The sequence below is a fragment of the Cervus elaphus genome, chromosome 18 (assembly GCF_910594005.1).
Source record: "Cervus elaphus chromosome 18, mCerEla1.1, whole genome shotgun sequence".
Taxonomy (NCBI): domain Eukaryota; kingdom Metazoa; phylum Chordata; class Mammalia; order Artiodactyla; family Cervidae; genus Cervus; species Cervus elaphus.
Genome location: NC_057832.1, coordinates 41,754,423 through 41,780,733, shown reverse-complemented (window position 1 = coordinate 41,780,733; position 26,311 = coordinate 41,754,423). Strand labels below are relative to the sequence as shown.

General features: G+C 36.7%; 1 protein-coding gene and 1 non-coding gene across 8 annotated transcripts in view; both read right to left on the bottom strand.

The window, feature by feature from the left end:
- The window catches only part of RUNDC3B (RUN domain containing 3B), a 156,123-nt gene that overhangs the window by 77,382 nt on the left and 52,430 nt on the right, over positions 1–26,311 (bottom strand). For 5 of the 7 annotated variants that reach the window (XR_006334842.1, XM_043871731.1, XM_043871726.1 and 2 more), the window contains exons 3-5: positions 24,694–24,744; positions 18,102–18,235; positions 8,775–8,860 (exon numbers count right to left, since the gene is read on the bottom strand). Coding sequence is in view for 6 of the 7 variants with exons in the window: in XM_043871726.1 (XP_043727661.1) it covers positions 8,775–8,860; positions 18,102–18,235; positions 24,694–24,744 (271 nt within the window). In the remaining variant the exon portion in view is untranslated. The remainder of the gene's footprint in view (positions 1–8,774; positions 8,861–18,101; positions 18,236–24,693; positions 24,745–26,311) is intronic. The other 2 variants (XM_043871728.1, XM_043871730.1) reach the window with 1 other exon arrangement.
- Positions 2,991–3,062, bottom strand: TRNAC-GCA. The gene has a single exon. It is a non-coding gene; the product is annotated as a tRNA-Cys (tRNA).

Below are 26,311 nucleotides of genomic sequence, written 5' to 3'. Positions count from 1 at the left end.
GGGGGGGACAAACAGAAGAGGAAAGGCTAGTTAAGAGAACTGTCCATTGTATGCTGAACTTTTTCATTATTAGATCTGATTAAGAAAATAAATTAAGTAAATGCACCTAAAGAAATCTATCAACATTTAGGTTTCATTTATAATATGCTATTTTTATGTCACTTGACATTTTATATACTATCATTTAATCAAAGATACAAGTCATTCATGTGTATTAAAGAGGCAGAAGCTATCACAAAAAACTGTTTTATTCCCTTAATCAAGCCAATATATCAATAATTTTGACTGAAAATCTGATTCTTGTTATCAATACTTTCAAAGACTTCTAAAGACTGTAAACTTTCAATCTCTTCATTTTACCTCACAGAAAAATTGGAACATTTTTATATAACCAAGATTATGTAACCAATGAGCCAAGAGTAAAGGCTAAGATGACTAATAATACTAAGGTGTACACTAAAAAAATTCCCTTTTGTTGAAAATATTTTTTGTCCTAAGGAAAATATTTTCACGAGTAGGGTCTAAACCAAAACAGCACATTGGCTTGCAAAAATGGATTATAAATATTGAAAGTAGCAAGATGAAAAATAAATTTAAAACTTCTATTTAAAGAGTTATATGTTAGACTGTATCTTTAAAGAAGTTTTGCATTTTAGAAACAAAGGAACATTGTCAGCAACTCTTTGATATTACTGTGATCTGGAAGAAAAGTCCCCAATTTCTATCAGGTGTACTCTTTCCAATTATTTGTATGTTGACTACAAAAATATTAGACACTAGAAAGGTACTTAAAATAACACTCAAATAACAATAATCTTTTTCTCAACACATATAATTTAATTCCAATTGAAATACATCTACAATGCCATCTTTAGTGCTTATTCTGAAGGACTATTTTAAAACCTTTCAGGTACTTAGTAACAAATATCCTTTGGATGGGAAGTGAACCACCAGAATAGATGATGTTGATACTGAACAATATCATGCTTCAAAATTTATTTTGAGAGTCACAAGTTATTCTACACACTAAAAGTGCAATACTCAAATATGAGAAAGCTTATTTTATAAGCAAAAGAAATTCCATTACCAATATCTTGTTCTCTTCCCCAGTTTAGTCTTTATTTAAGAAGCCTGAAGTGGGGGGAGATAAGATTCTCCCTCATGACATACAAAACAAACTACAGCATTACAAAGAAATGTTCTGTTCTATTCAAAGACAAGGTGAATCAGAATGGAAAGATAGCCAAAAAAATCAATCTCCAAACAGTCTTGCTAAGAATGTGAGATTCTCTATTTTATCAACAAATACATCATGCAGCAAGAACTGTGTTATATACTAGAGATAAAATGATAAAGAAGGTAAACATGACCCCACTTTATGAAACTTATTGTCTAGGGGAGAGGACAGGCAATAAACAGAAGAAAGAGACAATCAGAGATGGCAAGCAGTATAAAATAAGAACTACGTTGTTGAGGTGGAGAAAAAGTAAAGATAAATCCAACTTGGAAGAAGGGCATTGGGAAAGATATTCTTGAGTAAGTGTTTATTCTGGGACCTTAGGCCCAAAGAAGTCTGAAAACAGGGCTTTGAGGCCAAAGCCTGTACCGAACGCCAGGCACAGTTGTAAGTGCTTTACATGAATTATCTTGCTTAATTTCACCAACAATTATTATGACACAGAGGGAGTATGAAATTTACCCAAGATTCCACAGCTAGAAAGTGGTGAAACCAGGATCTGACTCTAGGAAATGTGTTTGCAGAGCCTGCTGGCTAAAGTAATGAGAAAGCATTTAAAGTGGGAATTGACAGGATCCCATTTACAATGCTTTTTAATAAGACTGGCTGGAAGCTGGGTGGCTACTGGCGGGGGGCAAACTGGAATCTCAGTTGGGAGGCTAACAGGGGAGGATGTAGGCAAGAGATGGGAGAGGTATGCATTACTGCTACAGCCATAATGATAAAGGCAAACGGATAGATTTGAAACAGATTCTGGAAATAGGATCGAAAAGACTTGCTAATAGAATGGCTGCAATGAGTGAAGGAGAAAAAGGAATCAAATATGAATTTAGATTTTGACTTCATTGGCCATTTAGGTAAGGCAATGAAACAACTTTCAAAGAATGGGGTGAACAGGGTTAGAGGGGAGAAGAATCAAGAAATCTGAACTAGTTAGAGATTTAAATGTGGTGTCATGACCACCCAGGTGGTATTTAAAACTCCAGAGATACAATGAGATATCACCTCACACTGGTCATAAAAAAAAAAAAAAAAAAATCTACAAACAACAAATGCTGGAGAGGAGGTGGAGAAAAGGAAAAAACCCTCTTGCATTGTTGGTGGGAATGTAAATTGATACAGCCACTATGGAAGAAGTACAGAGATTCCTTAGAAAAATAACTAGGAATAAAACTACCATATGACCCAGCAACCCCACCACTGGGCATATACCCTGAGGAAACCATAACTGGAAAAGACACATGTACCCCAGTGTTCACTGCAGCACTATTTATAAAAGTTAGTACATGCGAGCAACCCAGATGTCCATCAACAGAAGAACAGATAAAGAAGCCGTGGTACGTATATACAATGGAATATTACTCAGTCATAAAAAGGAATGCATTTGAGTCAGTTCTAATGAGGTCGATGAACCTAGAGCCTATTAAACAGAGTCAAGTAAGTCAGAAAGAGAAAATAAATACCGTATATTAACACATATATATGGAATCTAGAAGGATGGTACTGATGAACCTATTTGCAGGGCAGCAATGGATGTGCAGACATAGAGAACAGCCTTACGGACGTGGGGTCGGGGGAAACGGGGGTGGGATGAATGGACAGAGTACTACGGAAACATGAAGTGAAGTGAAGTCGCTCAGTCGTGTCCGACTCTTTGAGACCCCATGGACTGTAGCCCTCCAGGCTCCTCGGTCCATGGGATTTTCCAGGCAAGAATACTGGAGTGGGGTGCCATTTCCTTCTCCGGGGGATCTTCCCGACCCAGGGATCGAACCTGGGTCTCCTGCATTGCAGACAGATGCTTTACCGTCTGAGCCACACAGGAAGCTCTCGTACGGAAACATATACACTACCATATGTAACAGAGAGCGGGAACTTGCTGAATGACTCAGGGAACTCAAAGTAGGGCTCTGTGACAACCTAGAGGGGTGGGATGGGGTGGGAGGTGGAAGGGAGGTTCAGGAGAGAGGGGACATTATGTGTACCTGTGGCTGATTCATACTGATGTATTGCAGAAACCCACACAATACAGTGAAGCAATTATCTTTCAATTAAAAATAAATATTTAAAAATCTCCAGAGACAGGTGCAGTTGTGAGAGAAAGAACAGCAGAGAACAGAAGACTGGGCGCAGAGAATACTGACACGAAGAAGCTGTGAACAGTAAAAGAAGCCTGAGAAACAGCAAGTGGGGAGACAGAAAAGCCAGGGAGTATTATGTAAGTAAAAAACAGAGGTTTTTCAATAAAGAAGTTTTCAACTCTTTTAGCCGGACTGTGGAGTACAATGGGGACAGAGAAATGTTCATGACATTTGGGTGGCTTATGGATTATTGGTATTCTTTTAAAAATCATCTTTGAAAGTAAAAAAAAAAAAAAGTATACTTCTTAATACTTCTTAATTAAAAAAAACATTTCATTGCTAAAAAAAATAAATAAAAATCATCTTTGGTGGAGTGGTAGAGGCAGAGGCTAGAGAAGAATGAAGAGTGAATCTGAGGTAAGGAGATGACAACAGTGTGTATAAAGATGTGTGAGAAGTTTGGTGATGAAGCAGAACATGGAAATGAGCCATATGAGAGAGAAATACTGGTTCTGGGGAGAAAGTTTTTCCTTTTAAGATAGGGGATACCAGTACACACTTCTGCATGGGTGGGAATGATTCAGAAATGGCAAGAGATGGAGGACCAGGAGCGACAGAGGTGATGATAACTAAAGGAAAAGGTGAATGCGGGGCAGGACCTAGAAGAAAGACTGGCAGGAGAGACATTCCATTGCAACAACAACAAAAAAAACAAAGAGAATGTGGGTAAGGTGTGTTTGGCGACAGAATGACAGCTTTAATTTATGGCAAGTTCAATTTTCTAATGAAAGGAGGCCTTGTACTAGTAGCTTAATGGAAATATCTAGTTCTCTCTAAATTTTAAAATGGCAGTTAGAATTGTTTTTACTCTCAGGTCACAAGTCTGTATGAATGACCAGGAAGATTCTTATTGTAGTCTTGTCTTTACTATAGACTAATACCAAATATACTCTGAAGCTTTTTCTTCTTTCCAGGAATACGTGGAATTATTTCTTAAAAGCAAATTTAAAATGAATACATCTTTGAAACAAAATTTATTAAAAGAGAGCTTCTGGGTATTTAATAAGCCAAAATATTTTATAGACAAAACAAAAAGCTGTGGCAGCAGTCCACAGCACCTTTTAATAATTTTTTTTTCATCTTAATAATGTAAAACTTTTAAACAGATTAAAATTCCTAAGGTCTTTCTTATTTCTTGAAAGATTTGGTAATTTATCACTATCTTATCTACCTTTCTATAGTTAAAAAAAGTGTTTAGCCAACTATTCTTTTTTTCGCTTTGTGACAGCTGAGTAATTTTTGAAGTTTTTATACTTTACTCCTTCTCTTACTCCTACTGTAATAATGAGAAGGTTAATATTATTCTTGAACATCACTTTCGTTATAAATGAAGCATTGTGGTGCACTTGCAAAGTAATAAACAGGACTTGATAAAGTAATTTTATCTCTATATTTTCCACAGTTATTACTTCACATTCTCACCAGAATATTTTTGATCTTGTTTTAAATGTCACATTTGTATTCTTTAGCTTAACTTTTCTAATTATTTTCAGGCTGTGGGTGGAGAGAAATGAAACCTTTGAGCAAATTATTCAGTTTCTACCTTACTTCTCTATCTCTAGGCCTTCCCCACCTCTTCTTTTTTTGTATTAACTTTGATTATCTTCTTGAGTCTGTCGACTTCCCATCACTGGCTATTTCCCAATAACACCCCAATTCCTAAACTATGAAACTCTTCAAGGATTTTTTCAATTGCTTACCAAGATACCCTCCACCGAGGCAAAATGATCACATGAATTTCTCTAATACTTTGGAACCATCGTCATGCATTTCAGAAGACCTACTATAGTTCTGCTCCCCACAGTTCCTCCTCCCAATCTTATCCTTAGATTATCACTAATTAGTACTTTCAAGCTTGCCTGCCTTAGCCCATCTAGCTCCTCGTTATGTACTGAGTAAACACTTGTTATCATCATTTTAAAGGACCTCATTACTCTTTATCTGTGAAGAGTAGAACAAGAAGAAATCACTTGATTCAGACACTCTTGAGATTCCTAAAGAATTAGAGATCATTTCTCATTGTTCTACAAGCACTTATGTCAGGAAGCACTCAGACAAAAGGTAAGGTGTAATTATTCTTTCCAAAAGTACGCTTGTAATTTTACAAACCTAACCTTCCAAGTACATATGTTTTCACTAGGGGTTCACAATCAAATGGATTTATAATTGAGAATTTTCTATGGTTTGATTTTGGTTTAAAAAAAAAAAAACTGTAAATAGTTTTTAAAAAGACTGTCTTTTTGCAACTGCATTTTAAAGTTAACATTTAGGATGGGAATTTTGAAATAACTCCTTACATCATTTTTTGATAATTGCAGAGCCATTATAGTCACATCTAAATACTGTGTGATGTGTATATAGAAACAAGATATATTTCTCTGTGTGTATAAACATACACTAACCATGTTTCTATGTGAATAATATGTTTATATATTGTTACAAGAATATTTTTACTTCATGAAGTTTTTAGAGCTGAATCACTTCCTTTTTCTCCTGAAAAGAACAGCTAATACCTAAACATAAGGCAAAAAGCATTTCCCTTAAAAATTTTAAACTACTCACTCTAAAAACAGTCTATTCAAGTACTATTTCTACTCCACCCAACTGTATAAACTAAGAAATGAGACTAACAATTTAGATTATTAATGCTTTAATTTCTATTTAGAAAAGACTGTCTTGTTATTGTATAGCAGATAATTATGGTATAAACTTAGTTTTGATTTCATAGGATTTCTAGGTTTGATCTATGGGGTTCTGATTTTTTTTTAAAGCCTCAGTATCTTGAAAATTTACTATCTTTCATAATTAAATGTATTTACTAGTGATGATAAAAGAAACAAATGCTCATTGTGTAAAGTTTACTTCAAGTGTCTAAGAGTTTATCATCATCTCACTGTCCATCTTTAGAAATATCCTGAGTACCATATTGCTTGAAAATGATCCAATAAGCACATGTCATATTTACTTTATGCAAATACTTCTTGGAGTTAAAAGTCTTTATAACCTGGTCAAATTTAAAGTTGTGATAATTTTTTCTTCGTATCTTCCAAGTAAAACATTTATTATTTTATTACCTAAGAACATCAGTTCAGTTCAGTCGCTTAGTCATGTCCAACACTTGGCAACCCAATGAACTGCAGCACGCCAGGCCTCCCTGTCCCAGAGTTTACTCAAACTCATATCGATCGAGTTGGTGATGCCATCCAACCTCATCCTCTGTTGTCCCCTTCTCCTGTTGCCCTCAATCTTTCCCAGCATCAGGGTCTTTTCAAATCAGTCAGTTCTTCACATCAGGTGACCAAACTACTGGAGTTTCAGCTTCAACATCAGTCCTTCTAATGGATATTCAGGACTGATTTCCTTCAGGATTGACAGGTTACATCTCCTTGCTGTCCAAGGGACTCTCAACAGTCTTCAACACTACAGTTCAAAAACATCAATTCTTCGGCACTCAGCTTTCTTTATAGTCTAACACTCACATCCATACATGACTACTGGAAAAACCATAGTCTTGACTAGACGGACCATTGTTGGCAAAGCAGTATCTCTGCTTTTTAATATGCTATCTAGGTTGGTCATAACTTTGCTTCCAAGGAACACACATCTTTTAATTTCATGGCTGCAGTCACCATCTGCAGTGATTTTGGAGCCCCCCAAAATAAAGTCTCAAACTGTTTTCACTGTTTTCCCATCTATTTGCCATGAAGTGATGGGACCAGATGCCATGATCTTAGTTTTCTGAATGTTGAGCTTTAGGCCAACTTTTCACTCTCCTCTTTCACTTTCATCAAGAGGCTTCCTTAGTTGTTCTTGGTGTCATCTGCATATCTGAGGTTATTGATATTTCTCCCAGCAATCCTGATTCCAGCTTGTGTTTCATCCAGCCCAGCATTTTCCATGAAGTACTCTGCATTTAAGTTAAATAAGCAGGGTGACAATATACAGTCTTGACGTACTCCTTTCCCGATTTGGATCCAGTCTGTTGTTCCATGTCCAGTTCTAACTGTTGCTTCTTGACCTGCATACAGATTTCTCAAGAGGCAGGTCAGGTGGTCTGGTATTCCCATCTCTTAAAGAATTTTCCAATTTGTTGTGATCCACACAGTCAAAGGCTTTGGCATAGTCAATAAAGCAGAAATAGACATTTTTCTGGAACTCTTGTTTTTTCAATGATCCAACGGATGTTGGTAACACCTAAGCAAAGACACTGTCATTTATACCAGCTAGTCAGCTAAAACAGTGTGTCACATTAAAGATCCAGATTTTCTCAAAATCCAAAACGTCAAACATGGCATCAGGACATGGAAATTTCAAGATTTTAGATATATGACTTCTGTATATATATGCCTAATTTTCTCTGTCAGAACTGGCTTACGTCACTCTCTTCCTTCAGAAATATGATTAACAAGGTAGAAATACGTATGGTAATTTAAAAGTGTTGAAGTCAGTGCTGTCTGATAGAACCTCGTGCCATGAAGCACTGTTCTGCATCCGTGCTGTCCAATTTGGCAGCCATTAACCACACAGGGCCAGTGAACACTTAAAGTGTGATAAAGCAACTGAAGAACTGAACTGGTAATTTAATTTCTATTTTAATTTACTCAGTGGCATGTGGTTAGTGGCTACTATACTGAACAATACATATGTAGGATACTGAAATTATTTAATGTTTTCATTTACAAATACTTTTGAAATGGAAAAAAAAAGTGACTGCTTTAACAAAAGCCTTAAATATAGATTAGCAGAGCAGAGCTGAGTGGGCATGACTATTGTCCTTACATGAATCTTTTCTCTATCATCATAAAGTGAAAGTCACTCAGTCATGTCTGACTCTTTGCGATCTCATGGACTTTATAGTCCATGGAACTCTCCAGGCCAGAATACTGGAGTGAGTAGCCTTTCCCTTCTCCAGGAAGAATCATCATAAAAAGTTAATAAAGTCCTGTTTTGCACAATGTACCATCTCATAACTCTATACAACCTAAGGAGACCATTGGTACAGACTGCCCCAAAAACACAACTGAGCAATCATTAATTATATAATTAAACAAGTGAATAAAATAAACGTTGCAGTGTGGAAACAGGAAGAATGGAATAGGAAAAGTCTGTGGTGAGAATTAAACTTCAAGTGATGAAAAAGTAAGAATCAAAACTTTTCAGAAAAAAGATACTCCAGGCATAATGTGAGGCCTGAAAAGATAAAACAAGGTAGAAGTATGTTTAGTTGAAAAAACAGTATTTTCCTGAGAAGACAGTGGATTTATCTGAGAAGTATAAAAAGGGGAAATAAAATAGGTGAGGACTTGAAAAACAAATGAGTCTTTATTCTATTCTTACTTCTAAGTCTTCAGGTGACTCTCTTAATATATATTTGAAAATTAAAAGGACTTTTAAACCTGGTTGTTTTGAAGTCTCTCAGAGCTGTAGAGATGTATTCAGACAAATGTTTTTCCATGAGTGCTACTCTGATCCAGGCTCTACCCTAAAAGGAAGAAGAAAGAATCAAACGTAAAGAAAAAATTAGAAATTAAAAAGTATTGTGTTCACTATGTCATCAAAAATATAAGCATTTTAACATGCAAAGAATAACTCACTCAAAATGTGTATTTGAAAGACTAAAAATATTTAAGTAGATGAGGTAAATTTTAATTATATATAGTATATACTTTGTTTCTCTAAAGGTGTAGGGTAGAGCATGTCTGATTAACTTTCTAGCTTCTGAAGGGACAGAACCATCAAAACTGAGTTACTTGGGTTAGAGACTTCTTCTTTTTTTTTGGGGGGGGCGGGTGGCGGTTAGAGACTTCTTGTGAATCATATAAGGAAATCACAAGGCTCATCTCTTTACTTCAGTGCCCAAATCAACACACTAATTGAAATGAATCCCCTTATAAAACAAGAGGAAAGAGTCCATTCTCATTAAGAAAAATAATCTTCACACCACTTGTTTAGTCTTTCCAGAGGGAAGTTTACACAACAAACAGTGAACCAAATTTCATTATTTATCATTTATGCAAATCATAAGTCACTGAATTTGGTGCCTCCAGAGCATTCTAAAAAATATTACCAGAAATTTAAACCAGAAAAGGCAAACACACAACAAAAAATATCCCAGAAGCATATCCTAGAATAAAATCACAGAAACACACAATTCTAACAAAATATGAATAATCTTACTTTTGAAAAGGGGTAACAGCATTCAGTAGTTGGGACTAGTCAGTAAAGTTCTTTTTATAAGCCAAAGCATTTATTCTGAACTTTTTGTTTAGAATGAAAGAATACTTGTTAGTGAGAATTTTATAATTCTATTATGTTCACTTCACTCAACCCTTTCACACCTCTCCAGAAAATCTATGAAGACTGACTATATGAAAAATCAAACCACTGTAATAGTAGCTAAGAATAAAGATGACACTAACCAATGTATATATGATGGTCAACTACCAGTATAGAAAAAAAGCATTGAAATGCCTACACTTACAGAAATGTCTACAGTTCTAGTGATTTCCTCAAACTGTTGGACAGGAAGGGTTGAAAACAAGTTAATCCAGACAGTGGTAAAACCTGGCAGGCTAGAAACAGCTGTACTGTTTGGAACATGGGCCTGGTTAGCAGGCCAGTCAATTTGCCCACCAACCTCAAAATCCCTCAGCTTGCTCAGTCAACTGCTTCTGCTGAGTAAGCCTAGGGGAACCTACAATTAGTTGCAGCTGATTGGAACAGAGGAAGGGAAGGGGCACACAACAGCCCTCAGTCTCAAGTTTCTTAAGATTTCATCTCGAAGACCAGAGACTAGCAGTAGAGGCTTGAATCAAAAAGCTACATTCTCACACAGAAGCAGGGAAAGTTGCTCTCCAGAGAAAGTGTGCTATTGTTAAGATAAGAAATGTGGGGGAAAGCCTTGCTTCCTGATTTATTTATTTCAAGCCATACAAAACTGGGTTGCACCTAGTTTCCTGTCTTTCGATGTTTGTGCAATTCTGTTACACTGTCATAACAAATGGTGCTGATTTTTAACGGTTTCTTTTCTTTCAACAAAACCAACAGAATATTTAAGCTTGTTGGAATCATCAACAGGGAAAAGCTGAAAAGTAGGTATAAGATTTTAGACTGCATCATTTAGGTAATGGTAAACCACTGTAGGTTGTTGTTATTGTTTGGGAGACACAAATATTAGCCTGTTTGCCACTAATGGTTTTTGGAAAAAAAAATTAATAAAAGTAGTCAACACTCCTTTAGAATGTAATTAATAAATGCTTGCCTCTGCATTAGACACATTAAAATATTTAATCCTCCTGAGAACTGTGTCAGTTACAATACTGTCCCTACTTTACTATATGAGGAAACAAAAAAACAGACACAACTAGAAGACTGGGGACTCATTTCACCACCGAACTGACCAACCTGATAGAATTAATATCCATACACTCTACCTTCCCTCTTATTTCAGGGGGTGGACTGCAACTATTTAAGAGAGTAAAAAGAAAAATCACAGAGTGGACAAAAGCATCTGCATTATATGTAACTGACAAATGACTCCTATCTGTAAAATGCAAAGAATTCTTACAAATCTATAAGAAAAGATAAGTCCATTTAAAAATGGGCTGCAAGGGGAAGAGTTGAAACCAGAGAGTCAATTTCTTCAGTAGACATCAGAATATTTAGAAGTTTTCCTTCTTTTTGTGTTAGTTTTTATAAGTGGCATTTTTCAAAGAATTTGCCCATTTCATTTAAATTTTTTAATTTACAAGTGTGAAGTTATTCATACCTTCTCTTAGGATTTTTAATGTTTGTAGAGTCTATGGGGTTTATCACTTCTTCATTACAGATATAGGTAATTTATAACCTCTCTTTTTTGTCCTTCTAGTAGCCTTGCTAGAAACTTATCGGTTATATTAATCTTTTTAAAAACACCAACTTTTGGTTTGTTGATTTTCTTCTAGTGTACAATTGTTTCAGTTTAATTGAATTTTTATTCTTCATTACGTCTTTCCTTCTACTTTGGGTTTATTACTTTTTTTAGAAGTTTCTTGAGTTGAAAGCTTTGATAACTGATTTTCTGCCTTTTTCTTAAAATACATAAATGCCTACTTAAACTTATTTATTCTCCTTTAAGTACAATTTTTATATGTTCTATTTTCATTATCATTACTAAGTATGTTTTAATTTCATGTGTAATTTCTTCTTTCATTCAGGAGTTATTTAGAAATTCTTCTCAACTTCAACTTATATAAGCCTAGCTAACTCTGTTATGGATTCTACTGTGGTTAGAGAACATTATATTTATATTTGTTTATATTTCAATCCTCTGAAATTCACTGATGTGCATTACAAGTCAGCAAATGATCGATTATTGTACAAGTTCATTAAGAATGAATATTTTGTAGTTTCCTATTTTGATTTTCTTATATACTCCAGTTCTCTAGTATTAATCTTTCTTTATATTTTCTTCATATTATAATTACTTAAAAGTCCATTATCTGCATCTCTCATAGGTCTGTTTCAATTTTACTTTTTACATTTCTTAGTTTTGTTCATTTAACCTTTTTTCCTGATAAGCTTGGTGATTTTTGATTAAATATTACACATTGTGGAAGAAAATTTGCAGCAACTCTAATGCTACCTTTCTCTAGAGTAGATTTACTTTTCTTCTGGTAGACAGAGTGTATCTAACAACCACTTTGTACCACTTAAGGGCACCACTTTTAGGTTTTGGGGTGCTGATTTTCATCTGAAATTTCCCTAACTCCCAAGGTACAGCCTTTCTGGGGTCTCAAAAGCCTGGAGTGTTTACAGGGCCCCTTCAATTTGTTTCACTTCCACGTTTGGGGCCATCACAGTAAAGAACAAGGGATAGGAAAAGTGGAGTGGTAGTTAAAAGAGGAGGTAGATTTATTACTCAGTAAGAGAAAATGAACATAAAAGTGGCCTCTTTGCAATACTGTATCTTACTGTAAAGTTCCAGTATTTGGTAACTCTGGTCTATCTGTGATTAACACCCTCTCTCTCTGCCTCTGCCCCTTTCAGTAGAAAATCTGGCTAACCACCATCTAGGACAAAGCACTGACAAGGTAAGCTTCTGAACAAGGAGAAAGTAAGATGATGAGACCAGGAAAAACTAGGCACAACAGGGACATAAATCATAAAAATGTATTAAGGGCTACACTCACAGTTCTATCACAGTATAGGTGCTCAATAAAAATTTATCAGCTGGAGGGACACATGGATATATGAGTGGTTGATGTGACTAGTATATTCAGAAGTTATAATATGTTACATTCATATTGAATAGAAGGAATACCTAGGGTAAGCAATCACAAATTAGGAAAGCCTAACACAGCCTTAAATAAGAATTTTGAAAAATAAGAACACTCTTAAAAACAGAGAAAAACAAAATTCACACAAGATATGCAGGAAGAAGGAAGAACTCAACTACAGTAGAGAGTTCATACTTTAAGGCCAGAAACTAACTAAAGGGGAAGAAGGCTATCTTCGACTTGAAATCAGCTGGGATACTAAGAAAATCCAATGGAAATATCTGCAAGATAAACAACAAAAGTAACTAAGGATCCAGTTTCAGTGGACCGTCTATCAAAGGTAGTGTATTAATATTATGCTTTCAAGTAATTGGCCCAAATTAGCAGAGATAAGTTCGGAAGCAAGCAAAATAGGTACCTGTTGATATGAAGTTATTTTTCTCAGAAAGCTAATTCTAGCCTGACACCTAAATAAGCTGATGTACAGAAATCCTATGTCCCCAAATTCCTGCATATTATACTTTTTCTTTTTGGCTGCACTGGTGGGCCTGCAGGATCTTTGTTCCCTGACCAGGGATCAAACCCATGCCCTCTGCAGTGGAAACAGAGTTGTAAGCATTGGACTGCCAGGGAAGATCCCTTGTATACTGTAGAAAGAATAGCTGCAAATATGGCTGAGATGTAAAGATTATAGTCACAATCTTCAATTCAAATATTCTATTTCATTGACAGGCTATGAATAGGCCCTGGAAAATGAGCTCAGTTAGTCACAGACTAAGCAAAGAAAGGAAATGTCTACATTTTACAGGCCTCAGGTTAGGGTGACTAAGTCACATCTCTGTGGCAGCAAATTTCTACAATGTGAATCTCAGCTGCACAGTGATACGAAGACACAGGCAATCCTGATTCAATCAATCAATTTAGAGAATGTGTCTGGGCTGAATCGTTCATTGCGCCACGGGGCATCCTATCTTCCACTATTTAAAATGTTCACATAACCCTAAAAGTGTAAGCAGAATGAAACTGGTTTCTTAAATAGAAGTCAAAAATGAAGATCTTGGTTTTGGTCCCAAGCCTACTGAGTTACACACTGTTTAAGATGTAAGCTTGGTGCTCAGGTTCTGACACGTGTTCCCAAGTATCAAGGCTGGCTAAGAGTGCTATACACGCTAGCAGTCACTGCGAGCTGCAGTTCAAAGGCTCAGGAAACCTGCCACCTGAGGCATCTGTTTAATCCTTCAATCCTGACACTTGCCAGATGTGATTCACTAAGTAGATTAAGTACTTTGCTCTGCACTACAATGAATAAAGACAGGTGTAATCTTTGCCTGCAGACTTTTCCAGACAAGCAGTAGATCTTTTCTCCCCCACAAGTATTAATAAATGGAGGCTTCTATGGTGGCTCAGATGGTAAAGAGTCCGCCTGCAATGAGGGAGACCTGAGTTCGATCCCAGGGTTGGGAAAATCCCCTGGAGAAGGAAATGGTATCACACTCCAGTATCCCTGCCTGGGGATGGACTCTGTTTGAGACCTGAGCAAAACAAAGATATAAAAACAGGATTTAGAACGTGATTGTTCTGTGGTGTTTTGATACTCAATACCAGTTTTTTACAGAATAAATATTAACCTGTCTCTGCTGGGCAGCATCTTGCTGTGTAGGGCCTACTCCCAAGGCTTATTAAGAGAGCTGGTCAGCTGGAGTTTGGGATTCTTTGGTCCACCCAGGTCAAGAATGCTACATTTCTAGAGTTTCTTACCTTCTCAATTACCTTTTGTATTTTGGTATATGCTAGTTATAGAAATATATTCTCCTCTATATTGAAGGGGTTTGGAATACACTTGTCCTGTTAATCTCTCCTGCTTTGAATTTGAAAATAAGCAAATAAAGTTTCTGTATCACCAGGGTACCTTCTATTAATATAATCCCTGATGATTATACAGTGGAAGTGACACATAGATTCAAGGGATTAGACCTAATAGACAGTGCCCGAAGAACTATGGATAGAGGTTCCTAGCATTGTACAGGAGGTGGTGACAAAAACCATCCCCAAGAAGAAGAAATGGAACAAGGCAAAATGGTCATCTGAGGAGGCCTTGTAAACAGCTGAGAAAAGAAGAGAAGCTAAAGGCAAAGGACAAAGGGAAAGATACACCCATCTGAATGCAGACTTCCAAAGAATAGCAAGGAGAGATAAGAAAGCCTTCCTAAGTGAACACTGCAAAGAAACAGAGGAAAACAACAGAATGGGAAAAACTAGAGATCTCTTCAGGAAAATCAGAGATACCAAGGGAACATTTCATGCAAAGATAGGCACAATAAAGGACAGAAATGGTATGGACCTAGCAGAAGATATTAAGAGGTGGCAAGAATACACAGAAGAAATATACAAAAAAGATCTTCATGACCCAGGTAACCACGATGGTATGATCCCTCACCTAGAGCCAGACATTTTGGAACATGAAGTCAAGTGGGCCTTAGGAAGTATTGCTACAAACAAAGCTAGTGGAGGTAATGGAATTCTAGCTGAGAGATTTCAAATCCTAAAAGATGATGCTGTGAAAGTGCTGTACTCAATACAGAAGCAAATCTGGAAAACTCAGCAGTGGCTACAGGACTGGAAAAGGTCAGTTTTCATTCCAATTCCAAAGAAGGGCAATGCCAAAGAATGTTCAAACTACCATACAGTTGTGCTCATTTTACATGTTACCAAGATAATGCTCAAATCCTTTAAGCTAGGCTACAACATTACATGAACCGAGAACTTCCAAATGTACATGCCAGATTTAGAAAAGGCAGAGGAACCAGAGATCCAATTGCCAACATCCACTGAATCACAGAAAAAGCAAGAGAATTACAGAAAAACATCTGCTTCATTGTCTTTGCAAAAGCCTTTGACTGTGTGGATCACAACAACTGTGGAAAATTCTTAAAGAGATGGGAATACCAGACCACCTCACCTGCTTCCTGAGAAACCTGTATGCAGGAAGAAGCAACACCTAGAACCAGACATGGAACAATAGCCTAGTTCCAAATTGGGAAAGGAGTACTTCAAGGCTGTATATTGTACCCTGCTTGTTTAACTTATATGTAGAGTACATTATGTGAAATGCAAGGCTAGATGAATCACAGGCTGGAATCAAGACTGCCAGGGGAAATATCAATAACTTCAGATATGTAGATGACACCACCCTAATGGTAGAAAGTGAAGAGGAACTAAAGAGTCTCTTGATGAAAGTGAAAGAGGAGAGCGAAAAAGTTGGCTTAAAACTCAACATTTTCAAAAAACTAATCTCATGGCATCTGGTCCCATCACTTCATGGCAAATAGATGGGGAAACAATGGAAACAGTGACAGACTTTATTTTCTTGGGCTCCTGAATCACTGTGGACAGTCACTGCAGCCATGAAATTAAAGACACTTGCTCCTTGAAAGAAAAGCTACGACAAACCTAGGCAGTATTTTAAAAAGCAGACACATCACTTTGTCGACAAAGGTCCGTATAATCAAAGCTGTGGTTTTTCCAATAATCATGTATGGATATGAGAGTTCAACCATAAAGAAGGATGAGCACTTTGAATTGATGCTTCTGAACCTTGATGCTAGAGAAGACTCTTGACAGTCCCTTGGACACAAGGAGATCAAACCAGTCACTACCAAAAGAAATCAAGCCTGAATATTCACTGGAAGCACTGATGCTGAAGCTGAAGCTCCAATATTTTGGCCATATGATGTGAAGAGCCAGCTTACTGGAAAAGATCCTGATACTGGGCAAAACTGAGGGCAGGAGGAGAAGGGGGCAACAAAGAATGAAATGGGTGGATGGCATCATTGATTCAATGGACATGAGTCTGAGCAAACTCTGGGAGACAGTGAAGGACAGGGATGCCTGGCGTGCTGCAGTCCATGGGGTCACAAATAGCCGGACATGACTGAGCGACTGAACAAGTCTTTTCATCTTAACCTACAGAAGCCAAGATACAAACTCAGTTAAGATGCAAAAGAGAATTCAAATGGCACATTTTTAAAACCTGTATTCAATCAGACAATTAGAAAGTAAATAAATGAATAAATTTAATAGTTCAAGAAAATGGAGGCCAAAGGACTACTAACATAACAATTGTGACAAAAATGAAGTCTGCTAAAGTAAAAAAGAAACAAAAAAGATTTAAACATCTATGAGAAAAAAATTTTTACAAAAAAACTAGTCATAGTTGACTTAGAAATGAAGACACTTATTGACTTAAATGTATTCCCTATTGGCTCAGACAGTAAAGAGTATGCCTGCAATACAGGAGACCTGGGTTTGATCCCTGGGTTGGGAAGATCCCTAGAGAAGGGAATGGCAACCCACTCCAGTATTCTTGCCTGGAAAATCCCATGGACAGAGGAGCCTGGTGGGCCCCAATCCATGGAGTTGCAAAGACTCAGACATGACTAACACACTAACTTAAATATTACACATTCCATTAAACAAGATAAATACATTTTTGTTAATATTAACACTACCAGAAAAGTCTTGTAAGTCTTAGGAAGCTATCAAACTTGTGCATACACTCTATGTTTTCTCAAATTATAATTTTTACCTGAAAGCTTTAATTTTAATGTTGGCAACAAATATTGTCAAGCTGTTTTTCTTGTCGGAACAGACTTACTTCATTCATCTTTATCTAAGGACTGTCTACTAATGCCTAAGTCAAAAAAGCTATAGTTTGAATGTTTTTCTTTCAAGTAAAAATACTATTACACAACAAAAGCATCTAGTTCAGCTAACAATTCAAATGACTGCATGAGCACTTTTCCTTGAGACAATCACCATAGTTCAGTATGCTGCAGAAATGCTTTATGCATGCTTCCCATTGTGTCACTCAAAATATTAAAAAGAAAGGCTTTCAAAGGTTGAGATTTAATTAAATTAATAATGTTTACCATTATAGACATTAAGTGAAACTGGCTTTTTTTTTTTTTTTAAGACTGAGTACATGACGAGGAAGAACTCAATGACTACTAGAATAGTTTGATGCCACTGTTTTAATTTATGCCAAGGCATCAGCAATTTTACCTACCACTGCTTCTGCATCAGTAGTGCGAATATCAACCCGGTGCAAAAGGCAAATCACATTCTGGAATTATGTGAACACAGTCTGACATGTGGACTGCCAGTGCAGGACACCTGAAACTTCACAGACTGGGAAATGTTTCACCATGCGTCTCAAAAAAGAAACTCACAGTGACTAGCTTCATGCCTTCTTGCTACTTATAAGGCAACAGTGAAGATTTAAGAGCACTCTAAAATAACTAGTAAAAAAAAAATAAGCCTCTAAAAGATACTAAATTTGGTCAAGTGTTTAATTTCAACAAAGAAAAGAAATATTGTATACAGCAAGGAGCTTGAATTCTCTCTTTGGGTCAAAATGCTTAGGCTGAGAGCACACACACAGCCTGCACATTACTACTGATGTCTTACCTTAGCTCTGGAGGAACTGACATGTTCCATATTTTCAATGCTGCAGATACAGTTCTGTGAAACTTTCCGGCAAGCCACTCTGATATAGTCCCAGAAGCTACGAGGACTTCCGTAACCAAACCAGGTTACTTGACCTTCAGGAGACAAATTGTAACACAAAATAAAAAGAAAACCAGACTAGTAACTCAAAATGCAAGAACAACAAAATAAAGGGCAGTAGAGTCTGAGATTGTGGAAAGGACACTGATCTTGGGGTCAAAAAGCCTTAAGTCTGGTCCCTAACTTTACCTACTTGTGTGATTTGGGGCAATTTATTTAATGGATCTGGATCGTAGTTTTCTCAACAATACAGTCAAAGCAAAGGAAGCAAAAAGGGCCTAGACACTAAACACAATTGTTTGCAGGTTAATATCCTATTATTCTAACAGTCTTTAAGAAAGCACACAGTTATCCTCCCTGTGCTTCTAGTTAAGCATAATAAAATCGCATCTTTGCCGTTTACTGGCTGTGTGACCCCAGGCAAGTTAATTAACCTTTCTGAACACCACTTTTCTTGACTCTAAAAGGGGACTAGTTGGAGTAACCGCTTTATGAGTATTCTCTTAATCAAATACAACAATGCCTGAGTAATGCCTGAGTAGTCCTGAGCATAGGACTTGGCACACAAAAGTACTGTAAAAAAAGAAAGATAATAAAAAAGAAAAAAAAATTACCTCTTGCATCCTAAACCTCTCTCTTCCTGGAAGAACAGAAAAAAATTTAAAAGGAAACACTTTTTCTCCTCTTCAGAGGGATACTTCGAAGAAACAACGTGTAGCCCATAAGTACCTATCAACAGCGGGAACCGGGAACCGTACATTGACTAATCATTACCACCCATTCACTACCATTCTACCCAAACCTTTACCTGTCATTCACTTGCTCACTTCTAGTCAACAACCCATGACAAGTCCTTAGGCACTTACCATTCTAATCTTCCAGACCTGGATAACTATGTCTGTGTTCAAGAACAAATGTTCTTTTGTGTGTATTAATATTTCAATGCAGGACTTTGGGTAATAAGTCCATGGGAACAATTTTGTACTCTGAATATTTTTAAATGGGATATGAGAGACATCTTAGTATTTCTTCAGTTTTCTGAAATAATTATTCTTACCTAGAGAAGTTGTTCGATCTTAAGAAAGAGTAGCATTTGTATTTTAAAACTTCTGCTTCTTTATTTTCAAGTAACATTTATTTATCTCAATTTTCTTTGCCCCAGTAACATGTTCTCTCTAAGCAACATCAAGAAGTGAAAAGTGTTCTTGTCCACGAGCAGCATTTTAGGAACAATGTCTGAAATATCTGAGTGGTGTCCAACCACGGCAACACCTAAGAATACTAGGCTTCTTTTTAAAAAGTACTCATGTCTGGGCTCCACCCTAACTAAATAATCTTTGGGGGTGGACCTAGGCATTGCTATTGTTAAAAAGATCCCTCTGATATTTCCAATAATACAGTTAATCAACCAAGGGATAGCTCACATGTCATGACAGGTAATCCCTACTCATCATGCAGGACACTTCAAAGGCCTCCTCCTTTTGTAAGCCGCATGTGATTTCTACAGGAAGGTTCTCCTCCCTACGAGCTGGCCTAACACCCTGAGCTTACACTTACAGTTACCTGCTTACTTGACTGCCTCACACATTAGATGGTAAGGTCACTAAGGCAGAGACTGTATCTTATTTGTCTTTAATTCTACCTCCAGCACTTGACACAGTGCTTGTCTCACAGCAGGCATTTAATAAATATTTATTAAAACAGATCAACTGGTTAATCCACACTAACCAGATCTCAATTGAAACGCATATAAAAATTTGAATCTTAAAAACCTAATTACGATCTTTTTACAGTAACAGCTCAGTGACAATCTGGTATCAAGATGTCTGCATGCTACATTACAAACATCAAATATTCTAGACAAAAATATTTACCTTTATAAAAATACAAAAGCATTGATACATCCTTACTCAAACATCATTATATAACTCAAATGTCTCCTCAGTAATGAAATCTTACTGACAAAAGATAGAAATCTATAGGAATATTTATAATCTTCCTTCTTTCTTTCAGTCTCTCCCCATCACTTTTCTTTGCTCCTTCTCCTCTTTAGTTAAAAAATGTTCCCAGAACAGGATGTCAGTATAATCCGCTTTTAGGGCAATTTTCATGTTATCAATTTGTTAGCCATTTGGAGAAGAGACAGGATGTCTAATGTTAAGAATATGGGCTTTTGAGTCAAGAGGACCAGAACAGATCACTTTCTAGACGTGCAATCTTAAGCAAATGACTTTTCATTCTACCAAACTGAGTTTCTTCTATAAACTGATAATAATGGTAGTATCTACATGATAACACTGTTGTGAGGATTACATAATGTATGTGCATCAATTACTATATAGCCTAATACAGATGTTAATAATCATTATTACTTTTATTATTATCATATAAAGAGTTAGAGATCCAAGTTCCCCTTGCATTACAAAATAGCAATGAAACACACAGTGAAGTTTTTCCCATTATTTGCTTAGAATCTAGAAAAATCTTAAAAATTTACTCCCTTACCCAACCCTTTCCCATAACAACCATCCTAAATTGACCTCCCTAAAATCTAGTCTTGGTTAATTTCTTTAGCTTCTATTAATTGAGATCATCCCACAATTTAAAAATGAGGAATAGCAACCACACTTCCTCAATAAATGGAGTGCCATACACCGGAAGCAATCTTGTAGGGAGAATCACAAGGTTTCTCTGGTAACTTTATTTTAAACCTTCTCATAAGTTTGATGTGGCTGAGGAAAATAATTTATGAGAAGTTTCAAAGTAGAACTGTTGAAAATTAAAAAAAAAGTAACAAAGTCCCCTATCAATGGGTAAGCATGACTCAGTAATCCCACTACTGGGCATATTTCCAGAGTGAACCATAATTCAAAACAACACACACACCCCAATGTTCACTGTAGCACTACTTACAATAGGCAGGACAAGGAAGCAACCTAAATATCCATCAACAGGGGAATGGATAAAGAAGCTGTGGTACATCTAGAGAATAGAATATTACTCAACCATAAAAAGGAATGAAACTGGATCATTTCTAGAGACATGTATGGACCTAGAGGCTATCATACAGAGTAAGGTAAGTTACAAAGAGAAAAATATCATATATTAATGCATATATGCAGAATCTAGAAAAATGGTATGCTGCTGCTAAGTCACTTCAATCATGTCCGACTCTGTGCGACCCCATAGACGGCAGCCCACCAGGCTCCCCCATCCCTAGGATTCTCCAGGCCAATAACACTGGAGTGGGCTGCCATTGCCTTCTCCGAGAAAAATGGTATAGATGATATTATTTGCAAAACAGAAACAGAGACACAGACATAGAGAACAAACATATGGGCACCAAGGGGGGAGAAGTGGGGTGGGATGAATTGGGAGTTTGGGACTGACATATATATACTACCGATAATATGTGTAAAATAGGTAAGTGCTGAAAACTTGCTAAATAGCGCAGGGGGACTCTTCTCAGGGCTCTGCAGTCACCTAACTGGGAAGGAAACCCCCGCTCGAGGGGAACATGTAGACGGGCACTGATTCTGCTTGTTGCGCAGCACACCAACACGGCTGTGAAGCAGCTGCACTCCAGAAACACTGACGTGAAAGCAGAGCCCCTTTCGGAGCAGGGGAAACAAAGGCTCGGAAAGACTAAGTATCTAGGCCTAGGTTATGCAGGGAAGGAATGCACGCTAAACCCTTCAGACTCCTGCCATGTGTATGATATGCTGTCTGCAGGACTTTCACCCAAGACACAAGGCCAAGATTTCCTAGATAAGAGAATACAGAGACTGAGAAACTAAACAACTAGCAGAGTGACACGTCACCATGACCTGCAGGGCCTCAGCTGAAGCAGGAGCTCCAATCCACTGGCCACCTGATGTAAAGAGCCGACTCATTAGAGAAGACCCTGATGCTGGGAAAGACTGAAGGCAGGAGGAGAAGGGGACGACAGAAGATGAGGTGGTTGGATGGCATCACCAACTCAATGGACGTGAGTTTGAGCAAGCTCCAGGAGATGGTGAAGGACAGGGAAGCCGGGCGTGCTGCAGTCTACAGGGTTGCAAAGAGCTGGACGCAACTGAGTGACTGAACAACAAGTATACTAGTAATAGTATCTTCACAACACGTCCACCTACTCAATAAACTAGAGGAGAGGATGACTGGCTTGACTCTGCCTGCCTTACTCTTTCATGTGCATCGTTTTCAAAATGAATTTGTTAAACCAAGACCCTGAATTTTTCACATTCAGAAGGATGTGCTTTGATTGAGAGAAGGTGGGGTCATTTGTTAGAAATGCCATATGAACTCTCATGTAAATTGTCCATATATCCTAGAACTTTAAGTAATTAATCTCTGCATCTATGAAAATGGTTGAGGTTAATTAAGAATAACAGAAGTGTTCAATTGGTTATCTGAATTATTATTACTTGAACATCGCTTATACTTAAATACAAATTTACTGTGAGCAAAAGCAGAAGATGAGATGGTTGGATGGCATCACCAACTCAATGTACATGAGTTTGAGCAAACTTTGGGAGACAGCAAAGGACAGCGAAGCCTGGCGTGCTAGAGTCCATGGGGTCAAAAAAGCTGGACACGACTGAGCAACTGAACAACAAAAATATCACTGCAAAAGTTTCAGATACTTAAAGGAAACTAATCACTTGTGGATTTATACTGTTGCCAATATATTTAGATTTTTAACTTTGCACTGTAAATTTTACAATGTGTGTGGGTGTGTTCAGCTGCTTCATCGTGTCCGACCCTCTGCACCCTATGGACCGTAGCCCTCCACAGATTCCTTGTCCATGGGATTTTCCTGGCAAGAATGGAGTGAGTTGCCATTTCTTCCTACTGGGGGGATCTTCCCAACTCAGCGATTGAACCCACGTCTCCTGTGTCTCTTGCACTGCGGGCGGATTCTTTACCATGAGTTGTCAGGGAAGCAAGAGTCTTAAATTTCTTCCTGCTAATTTATGAAAATTAGTTTAAAATTTTTTAAATAGAGAAAATTCCCATTTCTGAAAAAGATCAGAATCTTGTCCTTTAAAAAAACAGGCACTACTATTAGTTGAAGTTCACATTTATTAGACCACCCAGTGTTTAAAGTACAATTGTGACCATGATTAATTTTCTAGATAAAGTTTCATGTTAATGTTCTAAAAAAAAAAGAACAAATATAAACACTTAAACTAACTTTAATTGCACTTTCAGTTGATGCGAATAAGTCTGAGTCTAGATGAGATACTCAACTGTACTTATACCGCTAGCTCTACGTTACTTATAAGATGCCTCAAGTAAACCATTCAGTAACTATGAATCACAATTACCAATCTATAAAATGTAATCATTATCCTTTGGTACTGACAATGTCTTGTTCACTGGTAAGGAATTTATCACAAACAAACTTCTAAACTATACCACAGTTTACACCATAAAAATTAGCCAATTCTTAATCTCCCAAAACAACAAAGAATATGAAGATAATCAGGTTCACCAGAAATCTGAAAACTGAATTTGTCTTATAGGCTTTTTTATCCTAGTAATTGTACCATCTTTCGAAGCAGAGTACAAAGGTTTTGCTTTTTTCTTCCACCAGCATTTTTAGTATAAGGCTTAGAACATTGGTAGACTGAATTAAAAGCATGAAGGTTGACATCCACACAGAGTCACATATCAAAGCATAGGCCTGAAGAAATCGAGTATAATGTTTTAGCAGTGACTAAGGTTATACATAAGGGACCTAAATTGTTTAAAGTGATTGTGGGGATCAGAATTGAGGAAACGAGAACATACTATTTTTCTATTTCTACCTGTCTTACTATAAGTGATCTTTAAAAAATAACAACTTGTACTTCTTTGCTAAGTGAAAAATATAATAAAAGGCCAGGTCATTAGCATGAGGCCTAGCAGTGCTTTGTATACAGCAGGAACACAATAAAAAAAGTTTCAAATAAGTGAGTTAAGACATATATTCTACCTTGAAGAAAGGAAACCAAGGAATATGTTCCCACTAGTAGTTTAAGACCAGTAGTGACTGCTGGTAGCACCCATGTATGTTTTACTGAGTAACTTTGGAAAATTCACAGCTTCCCTGAGCCCCAGGCTGCATGTAATTCAAGTATTACTATATGACACTTACAAACTGAGAAAATAACCAGTAAGTCTTATATTAGTAAGTTATAGTAAAATATAAATAACACAGATATGCATGATTAATAAAATTGTGCTTAAAACCAGGAAACTTAATAGAAATATAGAGGGGGTCATGTAGGAGAGTAAATGGAGTGTTATATCATGTGGGTTAACAAAAAGCTTTTAATTTAAAAATCAGCGTAAGCATAGTTCTGCCCTCTGGATTAACAAAAGCAGAAAGCTTTGCAAAACCCATGCAATGTACTAAGAAAGATCACTTAACTGATACAGCCCTCCCCCGTAAGTCAACTCCATGCTCCCGTGCAGCTCAGAGGCGGGAGACATCACCAGCACAGAGTACCTTGGAGAGGTATTTGCAGATGAGACAGCCATCGGCAACTTTGGGAACTCTCTTTAAAAAAAATAAACAACACAGAGATATTTGAGAAACCTGACATGAAGTTTAAAAAGCAAATTGAACAGCCCCAATAACATAGCTACAAATAATCTTGATGCAGTAAACACCACTTGCATCTATTACATAAGATGAACTCAATTAAGATGAATACAGGCTCTACTCAGCATGGAAATCAAACTGGTCTCTTGTAGTCTATCCTGTTGGAGAGGCTGGAGTGTCTAAGTTACAAAAGAGAGAAGCTACTGTTCCCTGTTTATTTTCATCTCCATTACTGCTCCCCAAACATAATAACCTGATAATGAAAGAATGTAAAATGAACAAGAAGCCTGCTGAATTTGCTAGCCTTACACCTCAGAATGTATACAAATGGCCAGGAAAGTTGCTCACTTATTGAATTATAAGACTCAGAAAGTTAACTTTAAAAATAAATGTTCTTTTTTACTGTTAAATTTTTCAAAAAATTATAAAATTCATTTTAAGGAGCAGTTCTCTCTTTTATTGGTTTAAGAAGAGCTAAAGTTTGCATATTTTTTTTCTGAATCATGAGAACAGCACTTAATTATTTAGTAAAATAATCCTTAGTTTAACCAATGTTGACTAAATGCCTACTTTATGCAAAAACACTGTTTTTCCTATAGCTTCCAACTATTGTTTAACAATCACCATCTGGAAAACTACTATAAATTCTTGCCTATGTTTTCTGGCAAATCCCAATAGAATTATACAGGAACACTCCAAAGTCAAATTTCTGAATTCATACTCCCCACAGTTGGTATTTTCTTTAATAAGCAAACACTTAAATTCCAATGGGACATAGTCCCACACCTTTCCAAATACCTAGACCTTTTATGAAACTAAACAGAATCAACCAACCAAACACGGTCAGTAATGTATAAAAAAGTAAAAGGAAGGAGATATATATAGTTGTGCTATTGGCTACATCTATGTCTCTACTATTCAGCTCTATCCTCCTACATCCATTTGCATCACTGCAAACAAATATTAAATTTGGAAACACATATCCAAAAGGATCTATAACCAAAAGGTACCCTAGATGAAGCCCATATAAAAATGGAATGCTCTTTCTACAACAAACAAAATGAAAATCTCTCTGCATTAAATGTAAATCAGAACAGAATGCTTTTCGTTGAAAATGTTAAGAACACCAATTTTTAATGTTTAAACCATGTTTACTAGCTCTGCCTTGAAAGTAGTATATCTTATCTGTAGTCATTTACATAATCAAAAAGTTGTCAAAGTAAAAACAATCTTCAGGAAAACTGTGCTTAAAAAAAAAGTCTCGAATAAGATTCATCATGTTCAGATTTATGTCACGGTTTAATCAATCCCTGGTACAAAATGGGAAACAACTACTGAATCTATTATGAAGCTCAATTTATACTTTAGGGTTTTTTTCAGCTGTTAACATGTTAGTCTTTATGACCTGGTTATGTGTAATATTTTGATTCTGGCTGTGGAACGCCATCTGAAAATTTTAACAACTAAAACATTTCCACTTATTTGTAGGCATTAATTGCTTTGATCATAATTTAATATCTCA